This window comes from Numida meleagris, chromosome Z, assembly GCF_002078875.1.
Source record: "Numida meleagris isolate 19003 breed g44 Domestic line chromosome Z, NumMel1.0, whole genome shotgun sequence".
NCBI lineage: Eukaryota > Metazoa > Chordata > Aves > Galliformes > Numididae > Numida > Numida meleagris.
In genome coordinates this window covers 37,508,150-37,534,864 of record NC_034438.1, presented here as the reverse complement: position 1 = coordinate 37,534,864, position 26,715 = coordinate 37,508,150, and the positions used below count along the sequence as shown (strand labels likewise).

General features: G+C 39.1%; 1 protein-coding gene across 2 annotated transcripts in view; it reads right to left on the bottom strand.

The window, feature by feature from the left end:
* The window catches only part of PCSK5 (proprotein convertase subtilisin/kexin type 5), a 261,474-nt gene that overhangs the window by 215,329 nt on the left and 19,430 nt on the right, over positions 1–26,715 (bottom strand). For both annotated transcript variants that reach the window (XM_021380737.1, XM_021380739.1), the window contains exon 2: positions 18,452–18,556. In XM_021380737.1, coding sequence (XP_021236412.1) covers positions 18,452–18,556 — 105 coding nt within the window. The remainder of the gene's footprint in view (positions 1–18,451; positions 18,557–26,715) is intronic.

Genomic DNA, 26,715 nt, shown 5'->3' with positions numbered 1-26,715 from the left:
GAATCAAATTCAGGGTGAAGAGTATTCGACTAGCAAAGTAATAGTCTGGCTTAAGAGTACAAGGCTATGAGGTAATGTTCACGGAGAAATCCATTTCTCTGTTCTTCTAGTAACCACTGTAAATCCTTTTCAGCTTCAGTGAAAATTGAGGTATTGGATAGAGTGCCTTTTCCTCAGGATGATTCTGCTCCTCTTCCAGACCAGGCTGCAGTCCATCTTGGTGGACACCCTCTTGATAATCTGATAGCTGGTTGCCCCCTTCAGATCTTACGAGATCCAGAGATCCCACGTACAGAAGTGGACAGCTAATCAGTCTTCCATATGCCATGTAGTAGATTCTGGAGGCCTGTGAGATGTAGAGTGTATCTGGCCAGAGGCTAAAAGAGGGAGAGCCAAAAGACTGAAGAGGCTGCTTTAAAGTGTGATCAGCATCCCTCTTAAATGGATCTCTCCTCCATGAAAAAGGCTGATTTATAACTGACATTTAACAAATCCTACCTCCTTGTCACCTCCTGCTAATATACGGTTTCTTTTTCAGACCCTCACAACAGCTTTTTTTTTCTGCAAAGTTTATTCCCTTGCAGGTATTCCCTGCCCTCCCATCGCATCTGAAGCTAGGTGAAAGGCATCTTATATACAACTTGATTTCTGACTCAGTAGCTGCCTGGACTGCCTTAAGCCATGGACCACACTTCTTTTATTGCTCGTATTTAGCAACAACAAAAAAGATTCAACATGTCTGAATAATCAAATATGGTTTTCAGGGCTTATACAGTTCCACCTTCTAAACCTTATCATGAGCTCTGGCTGTTAATGTTAGAAACATTTTTGGCTGCAGGAGAGTCCCAAGGCTTCTATGCCATGGAATTATTTACCGACACTTTGATTTCACTTCGAGAAACAAGGCATTTAATTTGGCATCAGGGACACCTCTCCATCAAGACTCCTCTACGAAGTGCCAGTGGCAACTGTGAGAACTGAGGAAAACATTTTCTTTTGTAAATGGAGCCAGAGGAGTATAAAATATTCCAGGAGACAATGCAACACACACAACTTAATGCTATTTCTATATGGAGGAATGAGAGGGGTTTTCCTGACAAGACAATTCAGAAGCAAATATCTACTGACTGTTAAAAAGACATACAGTAGAGGCATCATAGCGCTTGCTGAGTGAACATCCATACACTTATGCCTCAAAAAAAACCCCAACAATTAATTTCTTTTTTCTCTTTTCCCTTTATGCCAGATGACATTACTGAGAACTCTTATCAGACAGCCCTTTAGCCTAAGCAACCACAACTATTGTCTCAGTGTGACATTCCAGTTAATGTGAACAATAATAGGACAAATAAAGAATTCTGTATATGCATATAATAAATATTTCTGTACATGCATGTATTTGTACAGGAGCTTGTATCATCTGAGTTAGTATGCAATAATATGCAAGCCAGCATAGCTGATGGTTAAGATTTTAGTGATATACGGATATGTATTTACCACCTTTTAACAAAAAAATGAAGTGACTGTTCTACAGATTATGTATTTGTCACAGAGCCTGCCCCTAACACATGCTGGATGTTGTCTATAATTCCTATTTCCTCAGCTCCTAGAAAAGCTAGGGAAAACATATGAAAGAGTAATTCTGCAGAAGGGCTGTAAAGCATGCACGATCAGACCCAATGCCAGAAAAAGAAATGTAACTCTTCCCATAAGGCCTAATGACAATTTCATGTACATGTAAAATTACTATAAATAAAATAGCCATTTAGTCTCATTCAAATACAGATTTATGCAGATAGAATGTTTGCATGAGAACGCACACGGGAAGACAGCGCAGGTAGCTCCGTATTGATAGATACGATGTACACCAGGAGGACTCACTTTTGGCATCTGCAGATATCCAAATAAGTAGAAGGGGGAGAGGGAGTCAAAATGACCATTAACGTACAGTGACCACGTACTGTCTTGAGGGATACAGTGCAGGATGCTAGCCAGAGCAAATCTAAGCAACACAGCAGGCTTGATCACAGTTCTGGGTATAGCCTTGTCTGCAAGATTTTTATCAAATGGCTTCCGTCAGGATCTGCTTAGTAATTATTTTTATACTGAGGATGCACTGATACACCCACCTAGGATATAATTTAAAAGATTCCAGGAAACCCATTTTCTCATTTGAGAGGTCAGTACATAAAGTTTAGTTTACAGAAAATATCTCTGCTACAGAAATAAAACACTCCACTGAACCGTAAGGCTTGCTTATTTTCTTTTACAAATAAAGAGAAAAACTTGCCAGTAGTCTTCAGTCTAAGTTACATTGTACAGTTACTGGGTTATATCAACGAAGACTAAGTCAAGACTCAGCACTTATTTTAGTACTTCCTTTGAGTATTTTATGGGTATTCATGCATGCGTACTGTCAAATCCCTGGTATATCTTGGATTTGTTTGATTCTGTATGAAAAGAGCTCATTTGTATAAAAATATTTTCTTTTAAGAAGTGTCTACACTTCCTAACCTATAGGCCTTGAAGGAAAATCACTGAAGTAATTGATTATACAGATTCCCATCTCTTGCCAAAAGGAGACTCTATGCGAACAATGAGGTGCATTTTAACATTTCCATAAAGTAACACTTGCTGAGGGGGAACAGTGCACATTTTCCCATTGACTTCAGCTTTGAAAGTTCCATTTCCTGAATGTCTAGAAATCAAAGCCAAGCCAGATTGGAGACCAAACCATTTTTAAAAAAATCGTCATTTCCAGCCTCCTCACTCATAGGCTTGTTCTATGCACGATACAGCTCTTCTTCACAGACCTCCATGAAGCAATGCTATGGAATAAAAGTTGCTCCGAGCTTATTCTAGTACATCACTCTTTCATTCTCTGTAGGCATAAAGAACATAATGAAATGTTATCTCTATGTGAAATGGAACTACTTTCTACAATTTTCATTCTCATTTATTCAACAGAATTCATTAAAAAGTAGCATCAGGTATGAATGCAGCAGTGAGAACTCCTTTACTGTAATAAACTGTGAAAAAAAGTTTGAAAAACAAATGGAAAACTTAATAAGCTGAAAAAAATAATCCACCTATTATCAAAGCAGTGTGATTTTTAAAATACAAATACTAGACAACCTTGTGAAACAGCACTTACTTTGTTTTTCAAATATGTCATGAGTCTGTCATGGGTCTGCTTGCACAAATATTTTCAAATTGATTAAAAATGTGCCAAGTCCAGCATGTGAAAATGTTATCATTAAAAGGGAGCAGGTATAAAACCAAGTTGGAGGCATATTCCTTTCCATTTCGAGGAAAGAATGCACAGGGAAGGAACACCCTAACTCTGAAGTAATGTATGCATTTCATATCAAAATCTATTATTTTTACATTGCAGAATTAAACATGGAGGTGTGGGTGTTCAGTTTATGAAAAGGAGTTGCTGAAGGTGCCACTCTCAAATGTAATCATGCATCATTCACTTCAGTCTGTCCTGCACCTCTAAGAAATTAGAAATTCCTGCTCAGCTAACTTGAACATAAGTGCCAGATGAACACTATAAAGAGAAAGAAGAGAGAAAACTCAGGGCACATGGAAAGTATCACCAAGCTAGCAATGAATCTGCATGGAGTCAGGCTGAATGAGCAAAAGGGGCAACACTTAACCATGAGACAACCTGCATTCTCTGTGGGGATGGCTCACACTGCACCTGCCACACCTCAGCCTTCGCTCCTTAAACTCAGTGCTGACATTTATTTGAGTCCCAGGGTGAAGAAAAGGACAGGAGAGAGGCTGGCACTGCCAGAGACAGAAACCAAGACTGTGCCTGGCCCATCGTGGGATGTAAGAGAAAAATTGTTCCGACTGCTCTTGGTAGCAGAAACAGTCAATTATGAGTTGTACCATCATCAAATTTTCTGTGAAAGACTCTACTTAAGCACGCAGTTTGACAACACTCTCCATTTGTATTTCACATTTCACATTCTTACAAAAACAAAAAGTCAAAAAATTCAGGACTTAAGGAGTGTAGGAGGATATGCCAGTCTCCAAGGAACACAACCTGTCTGTGGAAGAGCTGAGACTGAAGCCATCACTCAGCGATGCAGGAGGGCTGGGGAGGCCACTGGCACACCTCCTGTTGCCAGCGGGCAGCCACAGAAGTGAAACTCCTAAGGTTGGATTGCTTTGCTTAAGAGGAATCGCATGTTTTTTAAATAATTGAACAGTAGGCTGTTTTCCTAACCTATCAGTATGCTCTGACTCACAGTAGCGGCAGTCAATTTGCACATAAAAATAGATGAAGACAGTTGGATAAAGTAGCTGTTGACATAGGTCAAGAGCTTGGAAAATTATTGCAGATGCCATTTCACAAACTGCAGGGGTCTAAAGTTGGATGAAAAGCCAATGAATCCAGCAGTGCTAAGTGATGCATTCTCGCTGATCGACAGTGTGCTTCTTCAGCAAGGGTCAAAGAGAATCCACAATCAAAGCAGTTGTCATAATTATGCTACGTGTAATCTGAATAAAAGCAACATAAAAAAAGAAGTAGATTTTAAGACAGGCTGGGTAGAGAAAGAAAAGCAGAAGTGGAGAGAAGGCTGCAGAGAACACGCGAAATTACTACTTTTGCCCAAAGATACACATCTTGCACAACAGCAGGGAAAGCTACAGCAGCCTGACCTGTGGAACAAAGCTGAAATTCAATGCATATTTTTCCATCTCATAGCCACAGAAAAGCCAGGCAGTCCTGCTATGAATTAAGTGGTTTCTACCTACTCTGCTATACAAAAGTAACCCATTACACCACTCAGGAATACTACCACACATATGAGGTACCCTCATCCACAGCTGTGCATGCAACAGATCTGAAACACCCACTGTCTTTCCTCCACTCCCTCCCCATCTCCAGATCTCAGAACTCTTCACAAGCATCAACACAATTCTGCCTCCAGCTGTGTGTGGCAGTGAAGTCTCTTCCTGCATTAGGAGCAAGACTTGGGAAGAATAAGTAAGGAACGGACGCCAGAGAAAAGGGCACAGCCCAGGCAGGGGCAGCAGTGCACCTCCCCTGTCCCACGGGAGCTCACTGCCAGTTTGTTATGCTAGGAAATGCAGGCACCACACTGAAATTCTGAGGGAGCTCAGAGTGTCTGCTGCCAGCCAGGATGTATATCCCACTGGAAAGGCAGGCAACAGTGGAAGCAGTGGAGGCAAAAAGATTTTGTAACGTCACTTACAGACCAACATCATCTCTTGTTGGGGAAATCTCTGCATATCTTCTACTCATACATGTGACTGCAGCAGGTGCAGAGGGAACACGACCGTGGCCTCTGCCCATGTCTTCCTCCCTGTGCCACAGCAGACTTCTGAGCAGATCACAATTTAGGATGAGCATCACATGGAAGCTTTGCAGAAGAGCTAAGAATGAGTTACAGGGAGCCAGGTGGCTGCTACCAGCAGTCCCCAGCACTGGCTGTCCTGGGCAGTGTGTCTCAGCCAGCAGGAGATTCTCCCTTCTGCAGACTGAAGTGCCGGAGACAGCTCAGATGCTTCTGGCTCTGTTTCTAAGGTAACTCAGACTTGGAAAAGTAAGGAAAAATCTTTGCTGTACCAGCTTGAAAGTAACTCTCATATTTATACAATGTACTTTAATATTTACCACGCTGGTTCATACAGCTCCCCTCGTAACAACTCAAGAGCTACAACGGAATACAGTTTTTAAAAACAAAACAAAAACTACTATAACTGATGTCTGTTTACTCTGTTACAAGTAATGTAAGTATATCTGGTCTTGGGACAGTATAATTATCTGGAATTTCGATACGGTGTGAGGATTAGTACTAACACCACTCCGGATGCAAACTGATACATCACAGCTTCATCTAGCCTTGGTCTACAGTCATATCCTCTTAATAACAGGCTGATACCAAATCCAGTATCTACAAGGGAGTAAAACTTGAAGCTCTCTAAACTTATTTAGCTTTGGAGTCTAACATTTGGCAGTTGAAATATCTTGAGGTTTATGCTTGTATTACTGTAATGACAATGGTATATATGAAAAAAAGGTAGAAATTTCTGATGAATCTTTTCTTTCTTTGGGGTAGTCCTTGAAACTCTTATCACAAATGATGTAAGTTCTTCAGACATCTGCATGTGCTAATTTCAGCTAGCCTTAGATCACTTACAAAATGAATTCTTATGAATACAAATCTCTCAATGGGTCAAATATAAATGTCAAAAATACCACAGCAATTCCAAAGGTCAAGAGTTTGCTGTGGCTTCTACCACCATAGATATCCACTGCAGGTTACCAAATACAGTGAGAATTATTGAGGCAGTAAAAGTATTTCAGAATTAAGTGATATATAATACACAAAAGTCGTACACCAGTCTTGACCAAAGCAAACATAGGATGCTTTTTCAGGAGTAGCCTCCTCACTAGCCAAAATCCCCTTGAAATCATCCCTATACAATACTGCTTCTCTCTACCAAAGGAGAAAGTATCATCTACTATTCAGTTTATTTCCTGCACTTTTGCTTAGCAACTTTGCCAACACTGAATGCTTTGACACATATCCTCTATGGAAAATCTTCATCACAAAGCATACAGTAAATATCAAATCAAGCAGTTTTGTGTTCTCAGAGTACTCTAAGCCACAAGAAAAGTTTATCACATTTGTAGGCTTTTTATTGCCTTGGTATTGCTTCTATACTGTTAGTATATTTCTGATCGTAAGAGAAGCATCTCTTTTTTTCCTGAACCCACTCTATTCCCAGTGTGTAATAAAAAGTGTATGTTTAGAATTCAAAATTGGGTCAAAAGTATTTATCTCAAGCCTCAATTTTAGAGTTGTAAAATATTAAAGACAATTGGGTTTTGTTCTTTATGAAAATAAAGCTCTTTGGCATTTCAGATGCCTTTACGGCACAACTTGAGGACTACTCCTACTTCTTTCATGGCCAGCCTGTATGTCTCTCACCCACTTCTTCCAATCAAGAGGGGAGAGTCGTTAACATCGTCTCCTCTAGCATAAACTAATGCAAAAAAAAAAAAAAAAAAGAGGAAAATTCCTGTGTCCTTTAAGAATTTGCTGTTTTAATCTCTCTTCTCCTCTGTGGCTCAAGCTCCACTGCAGTTCTTTCTGTCCTGAACTCCTGCAGCTTGCAGCTGGCAGTGAAGCTAGGCGCTATGAAAAGTGATTGCTGGAGCTCTTAAACATCATCATCACCTTCTGAAATAATCTGCAGAGCTATTCATGAAAGACACATGCAGCCAGCCTGAGGAAATGCTACAGTCCAGCCCTGCAAGCAAATGAAAAAGGACTGTAGTTTCCTTTCCTACATCCAGTAGGCTGAAGAAAAGAAAATGTTTTTTCAACTGAAGTACTATTCTCACACCTCAAGAACTGCTGACAGTGGTTCCATTGAGGGGGTATCTCTCAATTTCTTCAAGTCAGACCACATAAAAGCTGGAGTGATGCTTGATTAATGAACCTGCTGTTTACTGCTCTTCTTTATTTTAAAGCCTTGAGTGAAACAAGGGCAGTATCTTGGCTTTGCAACTCCCTGACAGTCCCTGTGCACGTTCTGACATGAGAAACGTGCCAAGAACAGTCCCTTAGTTAGGTATTAATCTCTCAAAGCTCATAATTCACAACACTCTTCATATTACAAATTGAGAAAAAGAAAAATAAAAGCATTTTTTCCATGGCTCTCATTTATGGGACAGAATTTTTAATTGTATATAGCAAAGCTTTTCAATCTTCAGTCAGACTACTCACAAGAGTTTGCAGTTTGGTTTGTACAGTCTTGCCAAAATTTCTGTTATCTATGTGTATGTCATTTGACATACTTTGACTTCTGTTGGGATAAAAAGACTTAAAAATGACCTAACATAAATGTGATTCTTTGTAACAGGCTATGAATACTCTCAAGTGTGCAAACATGCATCTTCTGAAATGAACGTAAACTTTGTTTCATATCATCTAAGATATGCTACAGAAGATATCTGCTTTTGCCAGGGCAGACATTTCAGGAACTTCAAATGATGCCTCCTTCAGATCACCTTAGCAAACTGCATTTGGGTTCTTAAGATGACAAGCAAGGTTGTCCTACGTGTGTACTGAGCAGGGTGGCAAATCTCACTGCCAGCTTCCTGCACCCAAGACAAGGGGTGCATGCTGACATGGTGAGGACCTCAGAAAGCACCACAGAAATTATTAACAGAAAAACAGATATAGAAGGAAGTGTTTCTCAGAGGTGTTCCTACATGGGGAAAGGGAAATTTAGGGTTCTAAATCTGCTATTCAGATTACAGCATTGAAACATGTATGCAGGCTGCCAAACTGTTGTAAAGGAACAGCAATGGGAAACAGCTAGAGGTTGAAGCTAGATAACCTCAGATAAAGGAAAAATGGAACAACCTAAAGACTTCTGGAAACTCCACTGCTGGGAATGTTTTCATTAAAATTGGAAGATTTCTAAAAGCTATGTTCTGCTTCAAACAGAAATCATTTCCAGGGAGCCATATGACATCTGGTCAAAGATGGTTTGACAGGATGACCACAATGTTTCCTCTTGGTCTTACAGACTTTGAGTCTGTTGGCAACTGTATTTTGGAGAAACAGTTTCTTAGGAACACCCTGGAAAACAGAAACTTGTCTAAAATTGAGAAATTCTGGCTTTATTATATGTTTATATACAGTTGTTGTAACTATTATTGGGCAGAGTAGACTCCTGCTGAGTTTGGTAAAAATAATTAAAAATAAATTTTTCATCTGGATCTTTCATAAAAACAAAGATAAACCTATATTCTGGTCCCCATATTTATTTAGAATTTCAGTTAATGGGAGTGAAGGAATTTACTCCTCCTCAAAAAAAATGGAAAACAATAATCTAGGTTAAACACAGCTTATACAAGCAACAGTCAACACATCAATGGATATGACTGCTTAAAGTGGATTACAGGGAAAGGATTTAGAATGAGAGTGTTTTCTTTTACTAAAATGTTGCCTATGTTCATACAGTACTCTGCGCGACACCCAGACCAAAACATTTCCCCAGAAACACATCCAGAGTGCTCACTATACACATGCCACTTGCAGAAGTCTGTGCTCCAGCACTGCCAGCATGGTCCTGCTCGCAGGCAGGATGAGGAGGCTCAGTGATTGCTATGCACATCTGAGCCCCATAGGGCTCAGCTCCTCCAAGCCACAGCACCGCAGCACAAGTTCAGCTGAGGGTCTGTTGATCTGAAATACAACACCCTGTCAAGGAAAATGACTAACTTCCAGAGACACTGTCCTTTCAAAATGATCCTGTAAGAACACAGGTTGTTATACACACAGTTTGGAGTGGGAGGATTCTTTTTCACTATGTCTTGGAGAAAGATGTCTTTCCAGCTCCCTGCACTGCTCTTTATTATCTGCTAATAACTCTTGATATAACAAATGATCTGTGTGTACCATCTTTACTTGCTGTTCACAATTTAAAATATCTGGGTGAGGTAACTGCCACTGGAATTGAGTGTGACTGCCCTGTCTGACAGAAGCAGGCAGAGAGATGCATAAAAATGTTGATGCACTACATCAAGATCATATATTGCTGCCAGAAAGTTTTCCAAATGCATGAGAAAAGAAGAAAACAAAACACAAGCTTAATCCATTTTCTATGAATATCCTGCACTATAACCAATCTCATCAGTATCGGATGAAGCTGGATTCCCTCAGGAAATGGTGTGTAAAGGCTGCTCTGTAACATTCCTAGACAGTCTGCTGTGAGATGCTCTTGTCCACAGTGTTTTATTTCAACCCTTCTCTTTCTCTGATCTGACATTCTGGCATTTGGGCCTGCAGGATCAGCTTGTTCCAGAACTGTGTATCTTTCTCTGGTTCGAAACTAGGATCTCTGCACTTCCTCCTCTTCTGAGTCTTGCTGATATCTGGCAGTTTTATACTCCAGCAGCCAGAACAGCAATTTTCTCTCTCTCTGCCTCTAGCAATGCAAACTGTCTCTAATGACAGCAAAAAACACTTTGTATAACATGAGACCATTGCAGCTGTCAGAAACGCTGTCTTCCCTGGCAAGCTCCAAGAAGAGAGATTAGAAATGAAAGGACTAATTCTCCAGGCTTCTTTCGAAACATTTAGTCACCCTCTCATTTTTTTACCTATAAATCCATTTTGTTGTTAAAAAAAATGGAGGAGCATGTACTCCTTTCATTGGAACTACAAAGAAATTGAAATGTTATTAACACTTAACAACATAGATAGACTAGGGATTGACAAGCATTTTCCTTTATGATCTTCTGCTCTTACATGATTATAACTGCTGTGAGGAAATAGTCATTTTATAGGCTTAAATTTCTCACACACAGATTCATGTAGAGTGATGCTGTCATTGTTAAAGCTGACCAAAATCCTTTAGCAGTTCCTGAATTGTGAGACTGTAATACTTTCCTCTTTTCTAGGCTTTTTTCTTTCTTACAGCATTTACACCTACGAAAACAGAGCTGCACATGCCTGTGTGATCTTGCTGTATATGCACTGCACGCTCCTCGTTAAAGGTCTCACTTTGAATATGGCTGAGCACTCCAGCTCGTACTGGGAGAGCTGACCAGGCAGATGTGCGGTTATGCAAGAAAGCAACAGCCATGTGCTTAGAAACCCTGGCAGAGAGATGCTGAGACAATCTGTCCCTGAATGCAAAGATTTTAGAAAGCATTTAGATAAATTAAGGCACACAAGAGAACTTAACGATGGCAATTAAGTTAGCTGCACAGCATGCAGTGTGTACCTTCTGCGGTCTCAGCAAAAGTGGCTGGGACTTCTACTAGTCCTTGCCCAAGCCAACTGAAGACTCCCCTAGCATGACACACTGCACTGCAGGGCATGCTGCCCTAGTCGCTTCCTCTGCCTTCACCCATGCTGTGAAACTGCCATGCCTCTGATGCCAAAAGGTCTTCTGACAAAGCAGCAGAGGGACAGAAGCTTACCCTCCTTGGTTTTGTTGTTTTGTTAACCTGCATTCAGCTTCACAACTACGATATCCTGAAAGGCTGTAATATCTAAAGACTATGAAGAAGGAACCAGCGCAAGTACTCACGAACAAATATTTATGCCCTAAGTACTTTTAAATTCTAAAGAGAGATGCTAAATGCTAACGCCAACATAAAATTTGAAATTAGGCGCACTATGCACTGGACGTTTTCCTGAATTCACCCACCGTTGGGACAGCACCGCAGTTTGAGTAAAGACTGAATGCACATGGTAATTGTGACCGCTATCACATGGATACAGGTTACATCTAGGTTTTAAGATACCAGAAGGCAGTTTTCTGTTGAACTTCTACTAGTAACAGTGAAAAGATCTATGAACCCGTGTTCTCTGATTTTTCCTCAAATTCAAGAAACTTAAGAGGGATATTTGATTTTTAATCTTAAATCTGACCAATTATGAATGTAGCACTGCGTAACAGTCATTTCAAGAATATTTATTCCCCATATAGCATAGAAAAAAACTGAAAGAGCACCCTACACTTTCTATACAGCAAGTATCCTTGGGGCGAAGTTTTCCTTCTAATGAACATTTCTGTGTAATTTTAAAGGTCCTAAACAAAATTCTGTAACAAGATCTAGATTGTAGTCACAAATACTGCCACTGATCCTAACTTCTGCTCTACATATCTATTGAAAATATATTTTTACAGCCTAACGCACGCCCTGAAGCAAAAGCAAAGGAGTCCAGTTGGCATGCTCCTCAAATTCACCAAGTGCAGAGAGGTCAAAGAACAGAATTTCTGAAAAGTCACCAGTATTTTCAAACAGCTCTGAGATAAAATCCAGCTAATTTTTAAAGTTATTAATACTTACGCTTAAGATACAGATTGCTTTGCAAATTTCAGAATAGTTTGCGGGTTTTTTCTTAATAGAGTGAATCTCTTGCAAAGCTCTAGGCCATAGCATTTCTTTTATATTTCACTTTGCATTTTGAATTTTACTTTTCCAAAACCAGAAGGTCCAAATTCATCAGACTCAAGAGACCAACACGACCTGCCTCATTTTGAATATTCGTGTCTCAGGAGAGTTTAGCTACTTCTTTTAGAGACAGCTGAGCCACTGCCTACCCCTTTAGGGTCTGACACCATTTCTTTCATTGACAGTGAAGCACAGAGACTGTAACAGCAGCTCTACCATAATCTCTGTAGACTATTTCATGATGGCATGGAATATTTGGTACCTGGTCTCATGCATCAGGTTTTGATAGCACACTACTTGTCAAAATTTCAACCCCACACCTTCCTACTTCAAAACTGGTCTTCCAGTTTCCCAGCCCAGCTAAGTACCAGCTTAAGAAAATAACTTCATGAAAATAGCAAGAGAACACAATTCTGCTGAATTTATTTTTCATTCCTCAAACCGTTTGCTACACTAATTAGGAAGTGAGCCAGATAAAACCTCTAAACTAATCTCTAACTCTTGCCCAACAGCTAACAGTGAGATTGACATTGCCAGGGAGTTCTGTAAAATGACCTTGTAACCAGAAAATTGGTATGTTCTGAAAGCTAACATTTCTTTTTAATGCACAAGCAGTTAAGGAACAGAGGGGACAAAACCCTTTGAGGCAGGTGCAATAATTGAGATGAAGCTGAAGTAAGTATAGGTAATGAAACGAAACAATCTATGTCAAGAAACACTTTGGCAGTCTCTAAGAGTGGGTATTTCCATTTTTCTTTCCTAAAACTATATTACACAGAATTCATATTGGCCATTTTTCTGCTTTTAGTAGAAAACATCAAAAGGTAATTCCACTAGGTAGCTGCCATGATTATTTCTGAGGGTTTCTTAAGTGCTAATAGAAAAGTCAGCTATCATATGAAAATCATAATAGAATTAGACATTAACAAATTTCACAAATAAGCCTCAATTCCTTTACCATTATGATTAACTTCATTAAATAATTCTTCCTATTGCAGATAAATGAAGATAAATCATTATTACTCAGCAAAATTTGCTAATTGAAGAACCATCAACTCCTGCTAAAGCAGCAATGTATTTGGCCTGCACAGTGCATGGGGATGGCCACATATGTAGTATGTTCACTTGATACTATGTGAAAGTGCTCTGGATTAAGCCTTTCATCTTCAGGTTGCTGCCACACAAGGATTAGCTTTGAGACGAGTTTGCATCATCCACAGGCCAAACATGTCCCACATGCTGTAAAGGAACACCACATTTTAGGTTGCTATTCCCTAGCTATGCCTGGCCTGAAGAGGTCAGGTAGTTGGACTAGATAATCTTCAAAGGTCCCTTTTAGCTGAACTATTTTGTTCTATTCTGTTTCATTCCCCAGAAGGACAAGGTGTTTCACCCCACTCTCATCAGTGCTTCAAGTGTTGTTCTGGTGCAGGCGGGGAAGAAACCCACCGGGGTTTGTCACCATGCTTTTCTCTTCTAGGTCTAGTGACATTGCAAACGGCAGTCCATGGAGGGTCACTAATGGAAATCAGCCTGATGCTGTCTTGCAGCCTCAGCGCAGTACAACTGTCATTGACTCCCAATGAGGAAACTTTCCCAAAGATTTTTGCTGGTGGAGGAAGTGGTAAGCTAAGGCTAACACAACAAGTACCTCAAAGGCATAGTTTGAGGTAATGCTGTTTGAAATGCCTCAAAAGCATTTCATTCACTGACAAAAAAACACTAACAAAATACAAACTGTCTCATGCAAACTTTACAGCAACATGATGAGCTTAGATCAGCGCTAATTATAGAAGGATTTGATTCAGTTGCTTGTCAGTGAGCTGTAATCTTCTATCTCAGAAAGCCCCTCAAAAAGATCCTAGCTGCAGGTCTATTTGCTCATGTTTACATGAAACTTTCTAAAACTCTGAGACAGGTACCAAAGGGAGATGTTGCTGTGCCTCTCACACACTGTGATTCTGTTCATGTTCTAACTTACTATCAATAGGCTCCCTAAAACAGCAAGTTTGATTCTTGATTTTGACTAAGCTAAAGGATTACTCACATTAAAGCTTTTTGAGGCAATTAAATAAAGAGTCCACAGTGGTAAATATTGTATTGCTTAACAACTAACTAAAGCTCCACAGTTAAACTCTAAACATGGAAGTCAGCATGACAGCTCCTATTATTTCGCTACCATGCAGTATCGATTCTTTGTCCTCTGAGTGCTAACGCAGATTACAGCTACCTAGGCAGACATCAGTAACTCACCTGGTCCCAATGTTTAACACTTCTGTTGCTCTGTTTGGCTAACAAAATCTTTTTTTTTGCTAATGAGGTAGCATTTAGCAGTGCCAGTATGAAACACAAACTTCCCCATTAACAGCATTTGTATCAAGAGTTTCTCTAAGATTCCAGAACAAGAAGTCTGCTTTCAAAAGCCTGGGATTTTCATGCGATAATAAAATTCTTTGTTCCTGTTGAAGTTTGTGTCTTCTACATGAAACGCAAATAATTTGAAGTTTTATTTTTTCCTTTGTCAACCTCACACTCCAATCTCAGCACATTTAGATTCACAAACAACTGGAAAACACAATTTAATGATGCATATTGAACGTTTTGACCCTCTCCTCTATTTGCAATAAACATTCTAATCCAGTGATCAAATGTGTTGCTGCGCAAGACAGGCTCCACAAGCAGTGGCATATTCTTTACCAAAGCAAGACCATCACCTTGTGGTGAAATCCATCCTTTCTCCATCTCTTTAGCCATCAATCTCCTGCACCAAATCAGGGTATTATTTAGCAGAGTGAATCGGCACAACCCCTGCTACACAGCCACATGGTAAAACATTTACTCTTGTCTTCTCCCATTGTGTTCCCCTCTGCCGTCTCATGAATATCCACAGTATTCTACTGGTATTAAGGGCAGGTTTCTGCTATTACTCTTTATCCTCTGAGGGCTGCCCAGACCGCTTGGTGTTGGCTCCTCAGAGATATGACTGCTAATGTTTTACATGTGTTGCCATCAACCCTACTGAACTCACGATGGCAGAGGTAGAACACTCTAAAAACTTTGTGTCACTAGGTCATACAGAACTGCTCTGTGCATGGTTAGGTGAGACCAGGTGAAATGTAGATATCTGTAGCAGTGTTTCCACCAGGTACTCTGATCCTGGAGCAGAGGTGACAAAGGCATAACGTTTCTGCAAAATACAGTTTGAGCACGGTAATTGAAATTAGGTAGCATTACTGCTTATTTCAATGAAAGTGAGACTGGAAATCTTTCACTTTCAAAGGATGAGGGAATCTGGATCAGCAGCTAGGAGTTCAAACTCAAAATAAACCTACCTGAAAAAAGTGAACATAAAAAAAATGTAAGATGTCATCTTGCTTCATACTGACAAACGCTAAAGCTGTAAAATGTTTTCCCCATTAGTAAATGTAGTTTTTACTGGAAGTTGAATGATCATTTTTAGACTTTGCAGCATTCCTATTTGCCACACTTTTGTGTGTGTGTGTGTGTGTGAGATCTCTGTAATGATGCAAAGCACTGTGGGAACCTCATAAGCAAAACAGAACAAAGTTGAGTTTGCATGTATATTGACTTGAACATCTTATCAATCTTAAAACTGCATTTCATTCACTGAAAAAATTTATTCTTCTAGGATAATTACTTTGCCATTTATACTATTTGATACTGTGGAACATTTTCCTCCATACAAGTTACAAATTTTGTTATCACAGCCCTTCACTACAAACTCTTCATCTCACATAATAGTTTCTTGTATAAAAAGACAGCCTTCACATGTATGCTGTCCATTTAACTTCCCCATATTATGGTTATGTGCAAGGTGCTTCAACTATCATACTTCATTAGATCTGTAATTTCGACTTACAGAGCAAGGATGCAATCCTACTTTGCATACCTCCGTTTCACTTAGTGTATCATCACTTCACTTCTAGTACAAACCTAGAGGTTCACCATATTTTTTTTTCCTTCCCTTGGAAATTTTCTGTTAGTTTGATTTCAGCAGAGAGCCTACCAGCAATAAACTCATCTATATTCTATATTGGAATCATCTCATTCTATATTGGAATTAGAGCTTCATGATACTTCTCAGTTACGCACTGACTCTGTCTATCTTCTCCATTCCATTTCAATCCTGCTCCTTTTGTTTCACAAATCTGAGCAAAACTGAGCAAACTCTACGGAGCTAAAAAAAGCTCTCAGTTCATCACATGGGGCTTTCAATGACCTCTGCCAAAGGCAAACCATAAATACCACATCAGCTGGAGAGACCAGAAGCCTCTGTAGTAGATTTCACGTAGTGCTTAGCTTAGCTTTGACGAATGATACTAACCTTTGCTCTGACACTGACTACACTTTGCTTTTCTAACAACATGTAGAAAACACCATACAATTATAGCCAAGAATAGAAAAGATGCTGTGGAGACAGCTATGTTTCAAACTTTCTACACGACAATCTATGTTATGAACATTAAAGCTTCACTAGTACATCTCTTCTTAAAACTAGCTGATCTATTTCAACTCTTAGCGACAACCTACAGAATTTCCAGGCAAAGATGTGGATGATAGTAGTCAAAATCATGTTGCACTGCACATCCTTTATCTTTTCATTTAAATGCAAAGCAATTTTCATTTAATGCTGAGACAACTGACAAAATGTGTAATATACACACCTTCAGTTTATGTTCCCTGTTGGACTTATTCATACAGTTTATAATAGTGTCAAGATTCTTTTCTAGAAGAAAGATCAAGCCAAAGATCATCAAAGCAATTCATTAAATGAAATCCATAACAGCAGCATTTTACATTATCTATATATATTACCAGTATATCCTATACCTCTGTTTATCTTCCCTGTTACAGTCAGACAGTGAAATCAAACACAATCCACATAAGCAGTTTAGAAACGCCAGATATCAAAATGTTTTCACTTCTATGGGTAACTTAAGCAAGGAATTTCCCCTCAGTAAAAGTTCCATCATTTGAAATTTCATAAAGCAGCAAATTAGTGATTCACATCTAAAGCAAGCACAGAGCAAGCAACTGTGTGTACATAATACACAGAAGGGATTTTAAGCATTAAGTAAACTACCATTAAATGATTTGGAAAGTATACAAACCATAGTGTTTCCTTATTCACAAATACACATGCCATCTAATCTGCCACAAATATTGGCATTAGATACAGTGACAATCATAAATATAATGGCATACAATACCAGTTCTTTAACACTCTCAAAGCCATGCAATGTGCCTTTTTTAAGATTAAAACTTTTGTTTTTAAAAGGTCCAGCTTATACAATATAATTGAATTTCCAGTCTACTTCAATAATCCTGAAATGTTATACAAACAAACTGGCTTTAGTCTATGAATACCTGTCCATATTTTGATGTGTCTATGGCTGCACAATAATCTCCAAGTGCAAATTCAGTGGAGCAATGAAAAGGTTGATATCAAACACGTTACCAGATGATGGTATTAGACTGTCAGCTTCTTTTTGGTTAAAGAATTATTAACAGGGCCGACTGCCCTGCACAGCCCTCACTAGGGCTTCTCAGTATTGCACTGATATTTAACAGCAATTCAGAAATTGGGCAGAAGGGCTCCTGTACAAGCAGCAGTACAAAATACAGAATATGGGACAAGACCTAAATGCTAAAGCATAGAAGATACTGGAAAATAAATTATGTTTGTTTTTGTTCTGTGCTGTGCCATAGAATTCCTCTCAGTTTTGGCTGTGGTAAACAGGGCCATCTGCCATTGGCACAAAAGGGTGTAACAGCAAAAAGTTATGGTGGTACGTGCATGTGAGCTTGTATGTACGTAAACTGCTGAACCTCCGTGCGCATGGGAAACAGCATGGGCTGATGAAGATGCAAACACTTTCCCTTACTCTTGCAGCATCACCTGTTGTAACTGCAGTGCTATCTGAAAGATGAGTTAGTCTTGGCACTCACAGGAACAGATACACGTACAGCAGTCAAACAGTCTTTTACTTTTATTATTTTTTAAATAAATCAAGCAGATCTTAAAATTATGATCTGTGGGAACTACCAAAAAAGACCACAGAAAGGATTTTTATTTTAATCCCTCACACACTGTAGAAAAAGAGCACCAAAAAAAAATGAGAAACTTTCTTCTAAACATTGTCACCATCCTATACTGCTCATCTTCACTTCAAAAACTGGTTTACAGAGTTACACATGTGCTTCTGTAGAAAGGCAAAGCACAGTGACTTGTACATTAAGAAAATTCCTATACTGCTCCATAAATATGTTGGACATTATCGTCCAAGAATAGCACATTCTTGTTAGCACAGTATTGTCTTCACTACATTTTAATTGGAAGCAGAATCTTAGCAAACAGATAATGTGTCAGTTCTTGTAATGTTATATACCATTCAGGTAAACATCTCATATAAAATATGCAAAGGCTTTTGCCTCCAATACATAGATGGATTTTCTTACCTTTGGTTCCATTGAAATGAAGCTGTGGGTACCTCTACTTGAGAGAACTGACCTTTTAATTGTTTTACTATGGTAGAAGTGGTAGTAATCCTTCAGTGTTCCAATCTGTAAGGGGAGAGATGAAAAAAAGAGGGAGATTTAATTTATGGAAAGCGGTTTTCTGTTTTTCATTTTTAAAGGTCTATAAATTATGCAATTTCCTGCTGTGCTGAAACGTTACTTGAACCCAGTGATCATCTTTCAAAAGAAGGACATATGATATGAAATGGATGGAGTGTCCTTGAGGCATTAACTGCATAACCAAAGATTATAATTGAGCTGCTTAGTCTGTCTGTATCTACCTTCTTAATGTTTAATTTATATGCAGTACTTTAAGTAATTCTGTATCAATCTACATCGAAACTGTCTTCAAATGGCAAGTATAAAAATCATCAAATGACTATATAGACATTAAAAAGCATTCTATCCAGTTTGCTAAAGTAGCCGTACTGTAAATGCACTCAATTTTGTTATTTATATAGTTAACCTATAAAAAGCATGTTCACAGCATCAGACTATACAACAAGCACAGGCTCCTCCTTTGGCCAAAGGTGGTCAAAGAAAAAGTAGAATAAAGAAAGGTGGAAACATTAACCTCATAAGATAGAGACTAGTTTGAAGTACAAAATCAAATTAGGCAAAGTTGCAAATTTCACAAGAGTATAGTATTTCTTACTCATCCTTCCATCACACAGTAACAATATAGATATTAAATGGAGACAGACTGCACAATTTGATAAAGAAATTTCCCTTCCAGACTCACCAACATAAAAAAATTCATAACATGAAACTTCAGTTTCACAGACCTATAAACAAACATTCAGCACATAGGTCACTCTGAAAGTAATGCCTTCTATTTATGTCCATGGAAACTACAACAGATACAAAGAGAACAACAGCACGAGAACAAATTCTCAAATACAACACAGTAGTTTCCAGCACAGTCACCACCATTAGCTGCTATGTATTTTCACTGGCCATGAACAAGAGTATGTATACTGCACTTGTAAATATCTGCATTGGTGGAGGTGACCCACTGTTTCACAGCTATTATGACAGCATCGTTGCTACAAAAATGTTGCCCATCCAGACCAACTTTCACAGTGCTCACATCCACCGTTTGGTCTCCAGAAATGTTCAGCAAGCATCAATGAATGTGAGTGGGTGCCATTTTTTTCTGCAGTGACACACCTAAGCTCCATACACGCTTTCATGTCAGATGTCATTTTGTCAGACTGCCCCTCTATTGCCATCTGCCACATGGCAACAAAATGTAATAGAATATTGGTGAAAAGGTTCAGTTTCTACTGCCATACCACCAACATCCACCTCTGATATTGTGGACCAGCACAATAAAATAGTAGGCATTACTTTAGGAGCAACCCTCATATTTAGGGAGAATACCTCATCAAGATGTGAAATTTCACCTTCTGTTGAACTGGAAGTCTTGTAAGATGAGCAACAATTTAGTCAAAGCTTCTTTAATGGTGAACCAAAAAGGGACAACTGAGCTTACTGTTATTTCAAGTTAAAAGATGAAGCGACTTCGGCAAACTGTCTTGGTTTTACGAATAAATCTGACTGAAACCATCAAAAAAGATGGAGCAACAAAGATTCCATATTTTAAATTTTTATCTATAAAAATACAAATGTAGGAAATTTGGCTGTTTAACATTAAAGGCTCAAGGAGAGTTGGATACAAGTCACTGAAGAACTCCAAAAATATGATTTTAGAGTGTTAGAAAATAAAAATCCTGAGAAAATCAAAGTAAAACTAAGAAATACTGACAGATTTTCTTTTGTTCTCACAAAGCACTCGTATATTTTATCTTAAAAATGTAAGTGGAACAGGGAATGAAAGGAGAATCTTTTTACAAAAGAAATTGTATCTACAGTTCAAAGAGTCCATCTAATGGGAAAAACTGCACTAGAGTCATAGTCATCTCTGTTCAGTTGATACAAGAGTATCTCCTTTTCAGGAAGAATCTCTTATGTTTAGTTTAAGTGCAATGTTTAATGTGTTAATGTTCAGTTAAAACAAATTGGTTTATCACAAATTAAATATGAATTGGTTTGACTAAGCCTAAATTAAATATTCTAGCACTGGAATACTAATCTCCATACTGTCTTCTGTCTGAAAGGTGTCTCATGTCTGTACAGGCACAACTGTGAACAAAGCTTCTTTAAACATACTTGGGAAAGCTTTCTCATGGACACTGCAAAGAGCTGAAGGATCCTAGGTCTGCTGAGATCACCCACACATGGTCCACTGTGGACTTAAGTCTGTTGTGAGAGCAAGTGCCAGAGCAGACAGAAGTTCTTTGTCCATAGAACAGCATACTCCTCTAGTGACATAAGGATCTACACAGCCCAAGTTGCAGAAGGCAAAGGCAGTGACTGGGAGAATGAAGAACCACCTACTGTAGATGATTAGTTTCAAGACCACCTAAAGAAGCCGAATGTGCACAAGTCCATGTGAACTCATAAGATACTTTTGAGGGTCCTGAGGGAACTGGTGAATGAAGTTGTTAAACCACTATCCATCATAATTGAGTAGTTGTGGCAGTCCAGTGAAGTCCTCACTGACTGGAAAAGGGGAAACATACCTCCAGTTTTTACAAAGGCAAAAAAGGAAGACTCAGGGAACTACAGTCCAATCAGCCTCACTTCTACATCCAGCAAGACCATGGAGCAGATCTTCCTGGAAACAATGCTAAAGCACGTGGAAAACAGAGAGGTGATTGTCAACAGCCATCATGGCTCCACTAAGGGCAAATTGTTCCTCACGAATGTGGAGTTACAGTGTTGGTGGAAAAAGGAAGAGCAACTGAGGTCAGCTACCTGGACACAGTCTGTATGACATCCTTGTCTCTAAACTGAGGAGATAAGGATTTGATAGATGGACTGCTTGGTGGATAAGAAATAGGCTGGATGGTTGCACTCAGAAAGTTAAGGCAAACAGCTTGATATCTAAGTGGAAACCTGTGACAAGTAGCATTTCTCAGGGGGTCAGTAACGGGACCAGCACTCTTTAACATTTGTTGGCAACACTGACAGTGGAATTGAGTTCAACCTCTGAAAATTTGTCATGGAAACCAAAGCTGAGTAGTGCAGTTGACAAGGTGGAGAGAAGGGATGTCATTTGCAGGGACCTTGACATGCTTCAGAGGTGGGCATACGGGAACCTTACGAAGTTCAGTAAGGCCGAGTAAAAGCACTGTACAAATATAGGCTGGGTGATGAGTGGCTTAAGAGACAAACTTTGTGGTGTTGGTTGATAAGAAGCTCAGTATGATCCAGCAATGTGTGCTTGCAGCCCAGAAAGCCAACCATATCCAGGGCTGCATCAAAAGAATTGTGACCAGTATACCACTCCACTCTCATGGGACCCCAGCTGGAGTACTGCATCCAGGTCTGGGGCCCCCAGCAATAGAAAGACATAGAGCTGTTGGAAGGAGTGCAGAGGAGGCCATGAGAATGATTAGAGGGCTGAATCACCTCTCCTATGAAGACTGGCTGACAGAGTTGGGTTTCTTTAGCACAGAGAACAGAATGTTCTGGGGAGAACTTAAAGCGGAATTGCAGTACCTAAAGGAAATCTACAAAAAAGCTGGGGCCTGAAAAAAAAATCTCTTTATTAGGGAGTGTAGTGATAGAACAAGGGATAACGGCTTTAAACTGAAAAAGGGTAGATTAAGATTAGATATAAGGAAGAAATTCTTCACAGTGAGGGTGGTGAAGCATTGGAATTGGTTGCCCAGAGAACTTGTAGATGTCCCCAGTACTGGAAGTGCACAAAGCCAGATAGATGAGGCTTTGAGCAACTTGGTCTAGTGGAAAGAGTCTCTGCCCATGGCAGGAAGGTCAGAACCAGATGATACTTAAGGTCCCCTCAGTCAAAACCATTCTATGATTTTGTGATTCTATGATTCTATTACACAGCCTCAGTCAGAACAAAAAGCAGCTTCCATGCCGATTTTAGCCCTAAAGGAAATTAAGGACATTACTCTACAAAGTTGTGTTGCTGCATCACTTGTGACCATATTAACAAGAGTTTATTCCCAGTTTAACAGCCTGTGGGACACTGAATGATTCTTAGCATCAGGCCACTGTTGCACATATTTGAATTATTATTATTTGTATCAACCACTGAAATTTGGTGGCAGAGTTAGTACCAATATGGGTGACAGTACTCTCTCACAAGTCAAAAGGGGTCTAATCAGTCAGTTTCTGGATGTTACTGGGACTCATGAGTGGCCTGACACAAGGCTGAGATACTAGCTACTGGGAAGTGATGCTACTCCAGCTCCTTAAGTTCTCAATGAACAGTGAAGGGCATATTCACTATACCAGAGTACTCCTGTAATGGAAACATACCTTTTAGGGACTTTGCAGTCACTACCATGAATCACAACTATGTGCACACAATAGTATCTGTGTCTGTGCACAAGAACACACATTACTGAAGAGATACACCTCAAGCAGATAATTGTATTTTACGACTGCATGAAACTGCACAAACAGAAACTTCTTGTATTTTAGGGAAAATAAATAAGTTCTCATCTGCTTTCATGCTACACAGATCCACAGATCTCAACATCACCCAGTCTCTGTGTTTTGTTTTGTACTAGCTTGGAGAGTTTTTTTGTTTGTTTGTTTGTTTGTTTTAAGGATAAACTATACCTTGAACCCCTTGAGGACATCCACCACAGCAGAATGATGATGTGGCCTAACTGCACTCCTACAACTTGGGCATACTGGCCACTCAGAAGAGACTGAAGGAATATACAGGTTCTGCCTTCCAACAAAAGGAGAAAGGCCTGAAGCTTTGTAATGCTCAACGGCTGCACTCCCTCAGAGGCCTTGTACTCAAGAGGCAAAACTAAGACCACAGAATTAAGTTTCAAAACCATAATGTAGTGTCTTCCAAGCATGACCAATTCTCAGATAATAACAATTAATAATAATAACAGTAATAATAATAAGAAAAGCAATATAATAGTGAGAGCTACAGCTTTAGTTTACAACTGTCAATGAAATAAAGAGATCCCTAACCTCTTAAATGGAATTTAATTCATACTCACTAACTGCCAGTGCCTCTCACAGTAAGGTAACACCAGCATTATTAAAAATTTTATTGCCCTCTTTCCCCTTAATGGGAAATTACTTAGACCTTCCAAATCCTTGGACTACTTGGAGAATAGTTAAACTATGGAAATATAGCACAGTAAAACTTATCATTATGGATGTTCTTGTTAAAATGTTTTTTATAATTTAACTACCAGGTCTTACAGGCACTCTCAGAGGAAAAGCAGTGTAAAAACAGAAAGACCAGACTGCACAGCTAACCACCTTAGAGACTGTTGGCAATTTAGCTGTTTTATTCTTGGGAAATCTTTGTAATCTCCTTTTTGAGCTGGGAGACATGATCTCTTTAAAACGAGACTGAGGAACATTCCTGAGGAATTGCCAGGTGAAAAGCAAGGAGAATGAGTGATGGGGGCAGGGAAGACCTACTCCCTTTATAAGTAATCTTTAACACTGAAAATTTTAAATGGATATCTACATAAGTTTTAATAGTACTATGCTACATTTATTCAAGGATAAAATAATTCATGGAAATATCTATAGTCACAGTGGAATCTCAGCAAACTAAAGCATCTACATACACACATTAGATTAACATTTATTAGTCCTTCTTTTCTTTTCTTTTCTTTTCTTTTCTTTTCTTTTCTTTTCTTTTCTTTTCTTTTCTTTTCTTTTCCTTTTTCTTTTCTTTTCTTTTTTCTTTTCTTTTCTTTTCTTTTCTTTTCTTTTCTTTTCTTTTCTTTTCTTTTCTTTTCTTTTCTTTTCTTTTCTTTTGTCAAGCTGAGAAAATGGATATATTGAAATAACGGCCAAGTTTTCTAGCCTTTGTCCTTGGATTGCATTTATCCCATCTGCAATTTCATATTCTAAGGCAGTATTAAGAAAATCTAGGACATAATTGCTAAGTGAATTCATCTACATTCACATGTGAGTATCCTCATAAATTGTGAGGAAACAGAAATGCTAAAGTTGTCAGTTAAATGTACCTTAAGTATCTATTTATGATCACCAAACTGACAGATATGATTAAGCTCTGAAACTACAACTGAAACTTCCATGCAGTAGAATATGAGCAGACAAGTTCTTCAAACTAATGGAAAGGAACACAAGAGATACTTCCTATTTAGTGAAACAAAAAACCTGGGTTTTTCTAGTGTTTTAAGTTGTCACAATACAAAGTGCGGAGGAAATGATGTTTCAGAGAAAAAATGAATACATTTCAGCCTGAGAAGGTTGAAACAACATGCTGATATTTTCTCTGCTTTCTTCCTTGTATCACATGCCAGTGCAAGCCAACAGAGTACCAAAAGACATTTTAACAAAACAAAATATCAACACAGATTACAATACTGTTTATGCACCTTTGGTGCATTTACACATGGAAGGGGTATGACCACAGCTCTAAATTCTGGTTCCTCTTGGCTCATTTTTATCCACAGGTTGAAACAAGTTCATTGCTTCTGCAGGAAACTCCTGCCTTTTTCCTTCTTTTGTACCCATACAGTTAGGAAGTATTATATATTCCATATCCAGGGTTCTAATCTCAACATTCAGAGAGCCCTGCAAATGCTGTTAGTCATTCATAGACCTACTCAAACAAAAGCACTCATATCTGGAAAGGGCATGTTCACCCAAGGCCTGGAACCTGAACTTGTGCTCTAAGCAGCAAAACTGTACAGTTTTTCACTGTAGTTGTTTTCTCCTGTAAAATACTTCACAACAGCAACAACACTTCCCTAACCTCCTTCTCTTTTGCCCAGAGTCCCACTGCTGTGACAGCAGTGACAAATCTCCACCAAGCTGAGGCTGGAAGAGAAATTATCGTGAGGGTGGCTCAAAGCTGCTCTTCCATCTGGCCTGCAATCTGAGATGGGGGTTTTTATCTCAGAAATAAAACCTCTAATTCCTTTTTTTTTTTTTTTTTTTTTTTTTTTTTTTTTTTTTTTTGGTCACCAGAATAGGGAATTTCATTTATTGTAAGTGATATAGAAGAAATAACGGCAAGGTTTGCCCACATATGCTTCACCACAGTGAGGTGGACAACTGGCTCCCTTTCAATTCTGAACAATTTGGGGCTGCCAAACAGAGCAATATATGAAATATTTTGGAAAGAGAAGCACAGCCTCTTGGGACCTTACTCAATCTAGAAGCTAAAATTCCAGCTTGTAAGAAGAGGTCTCTGTCCAAATATTTAAGCTGTTTTCTAGTCTCCATACAGGAGACACAATGACACAATTTGATAATGCAAATTCTCAGCTATAAAACACAAGCTTTCAAAATATTATATTTTTCAACATAGTCATCGCCATGAGCTGCGCATTTTCACCAGCCATGAACAAGAGCCTGCATGCCATGCTCGTAAGTCTGCACCAGCAAGGGGAACCATTGTCACTGTTGCCACAGCTGAAACACACCACCTACCACCTCACTGTGCTCACATCCACAGTTTGGTCTCCACCAACATTCAGGGAGTGTCGATAAAGTCAATGGGTGCCATTTTTTCCCTATGGTGGAATTCAATGGCCCTCTTAACTTGCCATTTTGTATCCGTGCTCCTCTCATGTTCCTTTTTACTTTCAGACTGGCTGCAAACGGATCTGCTACAAAGTGAACTGCTAAGTCTGCACAGCATTGCCATTTCAGAGCAGCGACACTCAGCTCAAGCTGGACTTGACCTGATGTTTACCCCTCCGGTACAACTCCTCACGCCTCCTGGAAACATTTTTCAGGTCTCCAAGATGGACGTTCAGATACAATGAAACACTAACCACCATCAACTCAATAAAAAAGCTATACAGTAATCAACAGCGCTTGCTCAGTTTCTTAAGACCTTCCTGTCCGGAAGACAGGAAGGTTCAGCCAGAAAAAAGAGAATCCCTCCTGAACTACCAGCATATGAACAACAAACAAAACTCAACACAGGCAGATAAATTAAACCACATAGCTGTTATAACAAAAACATCACATTTTCCAAATAAATAAATCAAGTTGTATCTTTTCACATGGTAGGAATGTACTAGGACTTTACCCTTGAAACTCCCTCTCCTTCTGTTCAAATGAGGAGAAAACTGTACAACCTCACTGAATTAACAAACGCCATTCTTGACTTCAGTATTTTTCCTCTGTGTTTCTGCTAC